Source organism: Dicentrarchus labrax, unplaced genomic scaffold, assembly GCF_905237075.1.
Source record: "Dicentrarchus labrax unplaced genomic scaffold, dlabrax2021, whole genome shotgun sequence".
In the NCBI taxonomy this organism is placed as follows: Eukaryota; Metazoa; Chordata; class Actinopteri; family Moronidae; genus Dicentrarchus; species Dicentrarchus labrax.
In genome coordinates, this window is record NW_026136715.1 from 4,110,388 (window position 1) to 4,120,761 (window position 10,374).

At 43.8% G+C, this 10,374-nt stretch overlaps 2 protein-coding genes across 4 annotated transcripts in view; one reads left to right on the forward strand and one right to left on the reverse strand.

Moving 5' to 3' along the window:
- The window catches only part of lama5 (laminin, alpha 5), a 93,895-nt gene extending 89,959 nt beyond the window's left edge, over positions 1-3,936 (forward strand). For both annotated transcript variants that reach the window (XM_051424293.1, XM_051424294.1), the window contains exons 74-80: positions 46-238; positions 434-571; positions 719-878; positions 965-1,095; positions 1,251-1,344; positions 1,467-1,586; positions 2,496-3,936. In XM_051424293.1, the coding sequence (XP_051280253.1) occupies positions 46-238; positions 434-571; positions 719-878; positions 965-1,095; positions 1,251-1,344; positions 1,467-1,586; positions 2,496-2,644 (985 nt within the window). In that variant the 3' untranslated portion in view covers positions 2,645-3,936. The remainder of the gene's footprint in view (positions 1-45; positions 239-433; positions 572-718; positions 879-964; positions 1,096-1,250; positions 1,345-1,466; positions 1,587-2,495) is intronic.
- A 52-nt stretch (positions 3,937-3,988) lies between these two features.
- Positions 3,989-10,364, reverse strand: adrm1 (ADRM1 26S proteasome ubiquitin receptor). Of its 2 annotated transcripts, none has more exons than XM_051424371.1 (10): positions 10,227-10,364; positions 9,079-9,320; positions 7,841-7,957; positions 6,645-6,855; positions 6,433-6,511; positions 6,163-6,299; positions 5,705-5,839; positions 5,029-5,186; positions 4,695-4,797; positions 3,989-4,476 (listed from the first exon to the last, which is right to left on the reverse strand). In XM_051424371.1, exons 2-10 carry the CDS (start codon positions 9,286-9,288, stop codon positions 4,388-4,390), a joined length of 1,239 nt encoding a protein of 412 aa, XP_051280331.1. In that variant the 5' UTR covers positions 9,289-9,320; positions 10,227-10,364; the 3' UTR covers positions 3,989-4,387. The 2 variants fall into 2 exon arrangements, with proteins under 2 accessions (XP_051280331.1, XP_051280330.1); XM_051424370.1 differs by having other exon boundaries at positions 6,433-6,514.
- Positions 10,365-10,374: the final 10 nt, after the last annotated feature.

Here is a 10,374-nt window from a genome sequence, read left to right on the forward strand (position 1 = left end):
TACAGCTTTGAAAATGGTCAGTTAATATTTAATCCCCCTCTGCAGGCCTCACATCTCCATGGCGGTGAGGATCAACTCCTCGGACGGTTTGGCGCTCTACGTAGCTGGCGGGCAGCGCAGCGGAGCCGTGATGTCACTCAGCGTGTCAGACGGCCACCTGCTGCTTTTGTTGGACGGAGGAAAGAGGAAGGTCAGCCTGCGCAGCCGCAAGAAGTACAACGACGACCAGTGGCACACGGTTTGTATTTTATATTTCATTAAATAATGGAATGAGAATTCAATGTTTGATTGGCTGAATCCAGGATCCGTCAGGGTTGTGTCATATTACCCCGAGTACCAAAATGAAACATTTAAACATCAAATGTGTTGCACAAAATGCTCAGATTCTGATACACATCGAACCCGCTCTGCCTCTGTCTTCATGTCACTTCAGGTGTTTATAAAGCGTGAAGGAGACAAGATCAGTCTGATAGTGGACGGGATCAGCGCTCAGTCTAAGAAAATCCCCGGAGGAGACAGGACTCGTCTCACCGGGCCCTTATATGTCGGAGGAGTCCCGGCATCACTGACGGTAAAACGTCCACACTACAGATTACACACTTGATACTTGTTATACAAACTTGCTACAAAAATAAGACACAGGCTGTAAAATAAATCAGATAAATATGAGATACTGTTCATTTACACACCTTCATCACACGTCTGCTATGAACTTCAGGCCCCGGGTTCTGGCGGTTTCGTCGGTTGCGTCCGGGCCCTGACGCTGAACGAAGCCCCTGCAGCGAGCCCCGCTCACAGCCAGGGGACGGTGCCCTGCTTCCAGAATCCTCTCCAGCCCGGAGTGTATTTCTCTGGCCAGGGAGGACGCATTGCTATAGGTATTCATCACTCTCCTCCACTTCCTGTTTGAGTCCCGCTGTGCGGTTGTTCCTGACTTCATGGTGCTCTCTCCCTCTCCCTGCAGACGAGTCCTTAGTTCTGGGTCAGGATCTGGAAATCCAGCTGGAGGTACGGCCCGTCTCGGACTCTGGGCTGCTGTTGCATGCTGGGACGTCACCTGACCAGCACCTGAGTTTGGTCCTCAGCCAGGGAGAGGTGAGACAGCTGGAGACATTTTTATTGGATTGTAAAAGAAATGCAAGAAACAGAAAGCAGGAAACAGTAATTACTGAACCAACTGAAATGTGTGTGTGTGTGTGTGTGTGTGTGTGTGTGTGTGTGTGTGTGTGTGTGTGTGTGTGTGTGTGTAGGTGACTGTTTCAGTAAACAGTGGCAAAGGTGAATTCTCTACCTCCTTCACTCCTGAAGAACCTCTCTGTAACGGACGCTGGCACACAATCACAGGTGAGTTTCCGTCAACAATGTGTTGTTGCTGTGACACTGAGTTGATGATGATGATGATGATGATGATGATGATGATGATGATGATGATGATGATGATGTTGTGTCGTCTGTCCGGTCTCCAGTGGTGAAGAAGAACAATGTCCTGCAGCTCCACGTCGATGCAGCCAGCGAGCACACCGTCGGCCCCAAACAGAGCCGCTCTGCAGGGGCCAAAGAGACTGTTTACCTTGGTGGAGTACCCGGTGAGCATACACACACACACACACACACACACACACACACACACACACACACACACACACACACACACACACACACACACACCTGGGTGCATCAAACTGAGAAGGACAAAGCTTCAGAGTGTGAAACTTTAAACACACACAAGGCTTTTTAACACCGTCTGATATCATCTATATTAGTTTGTTTGGGATTTGGGGTGGATCGAACCCACTCAGGTCAATGTCCTGATGTTTCACACTAAATATTTCCTTATTGGGTAAAGCTCAATAGATCGCAATACATCCTCCTCATCTTTCCTCATCTGTTTACTCGTATATATATACATATAATTCCAACCTTTCACTTAAAATAGATTATTCTTCTATCAGCCAAATCTTGCATTCTTCCATAATATTTTGATATTTTTTGTTCTCAAATGACTTATTCTTAACAGAAATGTCTTTATTTCTCCTTTGTTGTCTTTATGATTGCAACTAAACCACTCTTATTATTGATTAATCATTTAGTCTATAAAATGGCAGAGATAGTTGGGTTTTTAAATGCCCATCAGTTTGTACAGAGCTCAATACGATGTCCTAAATTTGTTTGTTTGTTTGGGACACAGTCCCTCTCTGAAGAAAGCCGTATTGGATATTCTTCCTTGATACCCTCATTCCCAATGTAATGAATGAGATTTCATTTGCTTGTTCTTGTTCTGATAACCTAGAATTAATCCCACCTGTGTACACTAATTATGAAATTGCCAGAATGCACATTACAGTCTGCTGACACTAGTGGATGGATGGATGGATGGATGGATGGATGGATGGATGGATGGTTGGGGGATTCACAGCCATCTGATAAGTTCTTTCTCTCTCTGTCCCTGTTCTTCCTTTTTTTGGTAACATGTTGTTCCTCTCTCTGTCCACCAGATGGCGTCACAGTTCCTGGTCTACCTGCCGGCCTGCCAGCCTTCCACGGCTGCGTCCGCCAAGCGTCAATCAACCACAGACCTGCTATGTTGTCCAAACCGCTCGCTGTGCACGGAGCTGTGGGGACGCAGGGTTGCCCACACATGTAGACCCCAGCCCCACACACACACCCACACACACACACACACACACACACACACACGAAACACACACGAAACACACACAGTCTTATCCTCACATTCCCCAACTGCAAATTATTGGTGGTGGGTGTCATGTTACTGTAGCTAATTTAAAATATATATATTAATATTTATTTTCTATTTTCAGAAAAGTGTATATTTTATATTTTCCCATTTTGTCGTTGCAATGTTACTGGTTTGTGACAACTCTCAGCACACAGAGATGCACTGATACAAGACTGGTACAACTTAACTCTGATCATAAACCGATGATTAAATGTGTAGTATATTGTAAATAAAAGCCACACAGCTTGATTTTTCTTGCTTTTGCAAACAAATGGTGATACATCAGTCACTTCTGGTCCCAAACTCATTTCCTGAATCTGCAATATATTCGAGTAAATAATGTATACGGCTGTTTATCGTGCATCTCTCGCAGAGAATGTTAATACCTACTGAGTCAGAACACTGTGAACACTGTAATGTATGAGCAACATCCTCAGGCAGCACAGGTGGGCAACGTTACCTGCAACAGGAACTAGGACTGGACGTTTGGAAATATCACTTAATCAAGTCGAAGTGATGCAAACATGAACAAGACACTGGCTGTTCCAATGGGCCTTTTTCACAGCAGATGATACTAATTAAGGTTCCGTTTCATTCGGGTAAAAAAAGAGTCAACCTTAATAAGTGTTTGTAAAATGTGCGTTTACCCTATTTCATGTCAAAATGGCTGCTGTGGCATTAGTCACCTTTCTCATCTTCCTCACACATAATATCTAACATGTAATCTGTTTTTATTTTGGGAAAAACAGCCCAAGACCATGTTTGCTCTGCTGACCTTTTCTATCAAACGCAGTAATAACGATGCGTTCAGGTCATATTTGATTTATCGTAATTACCAGTTTACAACCTGTCTGTGTCAGCCAGTTAAATCCAGATTGAATGACCAGTGTTGCATTGTCAGTATCTGAAACCCTCGCTCACTCTGTACTCACTCTACAGTCTTTGAGTTGTCAGATGAAGTCATAAACATGAGACTCCATATCCCATCAGCCCACTCCTGTCCAGGTTGCAGGCAGCGTTTCCCGCCTCCATTCCATCATCAATGTAAACATGTACCAAACATGAGTGTGAAGCTTGTATATAGTATAACCACTTTTATATCTCACACAAATAAGCTGTGCCTCCCACTCACTCCCACCCTCCTGTGTTGTAAATGTATTTCTAAATAAAGTTTTGTTTGTTTTTTTTCATACAAACGGTACTCTTCAGTGTTTGTGTCCCCGTGTTAAAAACACACCTGGAGCTGTGTTGTTGTTTGCCAGTATGATTTTTTTATTAAAGAGTAAATCACAAAAAAAGCCTGAAAGTATCCGCACTCGCTGACGGTCTGAACTGTGGTAACAAAAGGCAGAAAATAAAATCAAACTTAAGGCTCAGTCCCCGAACACTCCCCGCCTTTTTCTCACAAGACTGTCCTTTCAGAGTAAAAGTAGGGTTCAGTAGAACTAAACGGAGGTCAGGTCGAAGGGTTTACAAGTTGGTCACAGTGAAAACGGCTCTGCTGACCCTGTGCTGTTCGTCCTGAGAAGAAGCAGAGTGTTGCCTTTGGTATAAAAAGGTAACATTAAATGGGGGGGTAAAGAAAAGGTACTGAAATAAAGAGGAATCACAGATTTGACTCAGTTGAGTTGCTCGACAGTGTGAGCTCTAATCCAGACTCATGTCCTCGTCGTCCTCTTTCTTCTCTTTGGAGTCTCCTTTACTGCCCTGCATGGCTCTGGCAAACGCCTCCACATCTGACGGAGACACAAAATACAAAATGTGTTTATAGATAACTCATTCACAGAAAGGAATAGTCCACATGATTGTGATACGAGCGTGTGAATATATTATTTAATGCAAAGGTTTATTGGCCACTGCAATACTTGTTAGTAGTGACAAATCAGACTGATTCTCTGGACTTTTGAGATAATCACCATTGGCCATTTGTGTGTGTGCGTGCGTGTTGTCTCACCTCCTCTGTTGGCGGCGTCCACGGCTTCTGCCGGCAGACCGAACTGACTCAGGAGAGGGCCGAGCTGCCCGGAGGCCAAGGCACTGCTGAACATACTCATCGCCTGAAGGAGGGACCAATCACAGTCACACACTGTCTGACATCAAGCTGCAGCAATTACACACATTAATGGCCTCATTCAGTAACACCATTCAGTTGACAACCACCAGTCAATAAAAAGCAACACATTGCCATAAATGTGTTCTCTTTGGCTCAATCCATCTGGACTACGCGATAAGAGCTTCTTTGGCGCTCAGTGCAGCAGAGCGACTTTGTGTTCGTCCGTTCCTCCTACCTGCTGGAACTGAGGAGAGTTGAGTGTGTTCTGGATCTCCTCAGCGCTCTGAGGTAAACTTTCTCCGCTGGGGAGGAAAGGCAGGAGCCTCTGCTGGACCTCGGCGTTAGTCAGGATGGGAGCCATCATCTCTGGGGTGCAAACACTGGCCAGGTCCACTACAGAGAGGGAGAGGAGTCCTGTCAGTCATACTTAGTGAAAGACACTTGCATTCACTCCATTCTCTCTCCTTTTTATTCTGTTCTTCTTTGACCATATTTTCTCTTCTTGGCCTCATTCACAAGGTCATTCACACTCTTTAAGAAATCATTTTCCAGGAGTTTTTCTTGACAGTACAGACCAATACTTTCTTACACATGTTCTAATTTTCCAGTAGACCTAGTATTGACACATTTGATTCTAGTTCGGAAGTGTCATACTGTGCAGCGTATCCTCCCAACTGTTGCAAACAAAATACACACCCGGGTTTATGTAGACAATCTGAGCGAGGGACAAAATACATTGTCATTTTAACCATGACTGGAAAACTAGTCTCTAAATTTCCAGGTTTTCCAGGACACATGGGATTTAGCTGATGCTGTTTTTTATACTTACAGTGAGATTAGTAGCAATAATGAAGTCCTAAATCAGAACTATACCAAGACGTCTACCCCACATTCAATTATCTGCTGCTCACCGGCTGATCCCTGAGCAGCCGCAGAAGCTGGCACATTCATGGTGGCGAGGATGTTCTGAAGGTCACTGAGCTGGATGGGCTGGTGGGAGGCGGGGCTTCCAGCAGAGGCTGGGACCACTGGGGTCTGAGCTGAGGCTGTGAATGAGACACAACAAAGTGTCGATGCAAACATGTTATTAAAAATTAAAACGTGATACTTTTGGTTTTCTTCTCTTCATTAAAAAATGCATTATGATGAATTATTGTCATTACAACTCTCTAAATATATATAAACACTTTTATACTTTAATCAAACACTAAACACAACTTGCGCCTCTTGCTTTGTAAGGCTTGGTGATTTTAAGGGGATTTTAAAGCGTCACATGAAGCAATCTGTCTGTCATGAATGAGAAAATAAAAGCAGTGATTGTTAACTGGCAGATGACTGACACATAATGATGACACTGTACAATATGTACCTGGTGTGGAGGGAGCAACAGTAGTAGGGGAGACAGCTGAGGCAGCAGGAGTCACAGGGGTGGTGGGGGCCTGAGAGGAGCTCAGTCTGGAGGCTCCACCTGATGAAGGAGTAGCTGCTGCTGATTGGCTACGAGAGCTGAGGAGGAGGAGCAGGGGGACAGAGGTATGGGAAGCAGCCAGATTTATATGATATTTTTACATGTACTCTGTCCTACATCTGTAATGGCAGTGGGGATGCGAGTTGATGTGTGTGTGGGGTTCTGTCTCACCTGGATGAGGAGCTGCTAGTGGCTGGTCCTCCGCTACCCAGCAAGTTAGCAAGTCCTGGTCCTGCTAGAGCTCCCAGACCTCCTTAGACAGACACAAACAAATCAAAAAGGGTCCAAATTGATGTCTGATACTTATTTAAAAGGAATGCTGACAGGGTGTGTAACAAAGTACAAGGAAAAAACGTGTCAAAGAAACATCCAGTGCTGCTCACCCAGTCCTCCAAGTCCTGTTGGTCCAATCAGCTGCATCAGTTGGTTGTGGCTCATATTTCCCAGCAGGTTTTGCAGGCCTCCCTCTCCCCCGAGTGCGGAGAGCTCATGGCCGCTGCCGCCTCCGCTGCCTGGCGCTCCAGGAATGGGAGGGTTGTTAAGGTACTCGTTCACCTTACGACAGTGCTCCTCATCCTTGTCGGTCTTTGGCTCCTAATGGAAATCAGGAAAGTAGGAATTCTTTGAAATCAGACCTGCATTATCCACAGAGTAAATTAACAGATATTCCCCAGTGGTGGCACAAGGCAGGTTTGACATCAACAGAAAGATCAGATTAACATAAAGGACAAAATATTCCCACTGTAAATTTAAACTAATTGTGCTTTTGTCTCGGTTTCATAAATTACAGAATTTAAGATATTTTTGGTCTCTTAATGCTTTTATTTTGACAGGACAGGTGAAGATGGACACAAAAGAGGGTAGAGAGTGGGGGAGGGATGATATGCAGCAAAGGGCTGCTGTGGTAAGGACTCGGCCTATATGGGGCACATGCTCTACCAGGTGAGCTACCATGCGGCCCTAAGTAACAGAATTCTACACACTAGAGCCGTGCAAGGGCCAAAAAACTCCGGCCCTCGTCCCGGCCCGACAAAGTCTGACATTCTTCAGCCGCAGCCGGGCACAGTGAAAGGAGGGAAGTTAAAAAGCTCTCTCTGCTGATACATGCAAAAACACACACACATGCACTATGGGGACAATGAAAGGAGAGAAGTAAAATGAGCCTGAGATCGAGCCGAGCCCAGTCTATTACTTTAAAAAAAAGATCCCGGCCTGACAAAATCTGCAACTTTCCTACCAGGTGACTGTGGGGGGCCCAAAATGACCATACAATCTATTTTAACAAAAGTGTATATATATTAAAAAGTCCACAGCTACAACCCTCTGGACTAGAGCAGATGAAAGGACAAAGCTACTGATGAGAATAAATATTAAATACGTGTCTGCCTGACGAATAAACTGATTACAGCCCTGCACATCCTGTCATCATCTCTGCTCATCGCTCTTATTGCCTCCTACTTCCTTTTACCACTTGAACATCCATCTGCCTGCACACAAATAGACACAGATGTCACGCTTTCACAAAAGATGGAGTTCATTCCTCCTCCCTCCAAGTAGACGAGGAGCATCTTCCTCTCACCTGCATCCAGAAGAACAGTCTCTTGGATCCGGCCTTGAACTTCAGCACGTAGACACGTCCGGTGGTGCACTGGTTCACCCTCTTGAATTCACAGTCATCGGGGAAGATGATCAGATCCTGGAACAGAAAAAGGGTACAACATGAGTCATTAAAGACAGAGAGGGACAAAACACTGGGGTTGCTCTGCCACAACAACTCACCATCAACCGATTACAAAAAGGGAAAACAAAGGCAGCGACATATCACTGCAGCTCTGAAATAAAGACTCAGTCACCTTGCCTGCTCTGTGGAAGGACAGCTAAATTAGGATGTAATGTGTCAGCATTGGCTGTATGAAAAACGCTTTTACGTACGAATGCAGAATGGATAGGAAAAAAAGGAAAATGACAAACTGAGATGCCTTTTTTCGTGCTAGTGCTGCCACTACCACGTTTTCTCTGTGGTATTTGTGCAATGTACAACATGTCTGAACGTGGTCACAACTTCTGTCATGCTGATCAAACCAGCTGTCAAAGAATACTCAGAAACAACACAGTTGTTTACTGAAAGTATGCACCATCGAGTACAAGTTCTAGTCTAATTCTAGTTGACAGTTCTGTTGGCCTAGTTAGGGATCTGCTTGATTTCAAGGGGTTGACATGTAAGGTTAAATTCCACACAGCGACAGACCTCGAATCATCATAAAAACAACAAAGCGCAAGCATGGTTAGATCCATTTCACTCCCAGTAGAATCACTGACATCCTAAAGTACATCTGACTAAAGCTGGACGGACACATTGGCTGTGAAAATGTTAACTTATTGTCCACCAGAGTAGCCTGACTGACTTTATTTTTCAACTGTTAAATGTCTCACTTAGTTAAAATTGTAAAAAAATTAAACTGTTATGCGTTTAAGTAAAAATTAAAATGACTATTGATCCAATATATCATTATCAGAATGTAAATTAAAAGCCTGTGTTAGCTGGACAATACAGACAACCCCACAAATGTTACATTTCTGGGTGTATTTTAGCCTTTTTTTTTTAGAGAGATGACCGGAAACAAGGGAAGAGAGAGATGGGGAACAAAATACAACCATAGGTCCTGACCCAAACCCGGGATACTACAAATGATACTGTGCTAGAACTAAAATGATGGCCTGTTCTCAGACTTGGAAGTGTATGATCACTTTAAGTGTATGAACTGTCTGAACAACAGTTTCAAAATCTGTAGGAGTCATATGTTCTCAGATACTCACATCATCCACATTCCCAGACGTCCTGTCCTTCCAGCAGAAATGAATCAGGGAGTCGTCGGACTGCTGGACGTACACTGTGCCCTTGCGTTTGTCCGGTGTCACCACGTTCCCCTTCAAGGTCATTTTACCGGCACGAAACTCCACCAGGTACTTGCTGGAGCTTCCCCTCGAGCCGCTCACCAAGCTTGGAAAGAGAGCGCCTGACGACATCTTTTAGATTTCTCTGTCAACCTGCCTGAATACTGGAAAAAAAAACAAAGAGCAAGGTGTCAGGTTTACAAGAGCACACAGGAGTATTATTGATGGGAGTAATAATACTATAAAAACAAGGAAACATAAGCTGGAATATTTAGTGCTACGGGATCATTTCTATTGAACTAAACACCAGAATTTCTTTATGAATTTGTGCACATGGACAGAAAAGTACAACTTTTATGTGTTATTTTTTATAATAAAATCTCTATACTTCACAGTACGGCAAGGGTCATAGAGAAACTATTTCTAACTACTAGAAAATAGGACAAATAATAGTTTGTCTAATAGTTTTATAGTTCATACACTGTCAGTACAACCCTTAATATTAGTTACTACAAGTAGTTTTACTTTAACTACTTAAATTCTACTAAGTCATTTTACTTCTACTTGCTGTATTGGGCAGCATATATATTACATAATAAAGAAACACCATTAAATTCACTTTGCTTTTTAATCTGAAGCAGACAAACTCAAATCTTAAAAACATTTTTGACATGAACTCAACGAGTTAGCGACTGGAAATCGATTTGCCACTTATTTTTTTTATTCTTACAACCATTTCGTGCAATACAAACACCGTATCTGGACGCCACGCTGCTGTTACTGTCTGATCTAGAGGTTTTCCGAGTTTTGAGCCGCTGGTTTTGAATTAAAAAGACTTTTAAAAAGGCGAAGCTAACAAAAGTAGCGGTTAGCCAGCTAGCTGTCGATGCTAACGTTAGCCCGTGACTCGGCTAAACCCGACGAGCGACGGAGGCCAAACTCGGACATTTTACCCGGCTATTTAAAGTCCTTCACAACGTAGCAACAACAGCCAACTCCGTATATGAGTGGCCCTGAAGTAGCTTCACCCGAAACTGAAGTTTAAAACAAAAAAAATCGTGTACAAATACCTGAACTTCCCGCTTCTTGAGGTTGTTCACCAACTAGTTTTTTTTTTTTTACCGTTTACGCGTGGCTTGCGAGTAAAAGCGTAAACGTACGCGCCCCCGCTGTCACCGGGAGCGAGCACGCAGGGGTGAGTGGGAGGTTTTTTTTTTT

Coding starts and splice junctions, on each gene's coding strand:
- adrm1 (XM_051424370.1), bottom strand. CDS start 9,288: ATGTCGTCAGGCGCTCTCTTTCCAAGCTTGGTGAGCGGCTCGAGGGGA. Junction 4,798..5,028: donor ACTCTCCTCAGTTCCAGCAG/GTAGGAGGAACG, acceptor TCCCTCCTTCAG/GCGATGAGTATGTTCAGCAG. Junction 4,477..4,694: donor GGACGCCGCCAACAGAGGAG/GTGAGACAACAC, acceptor TGTCTCCGTCAG/ATGTGGAGGCGTTTGCCAGA.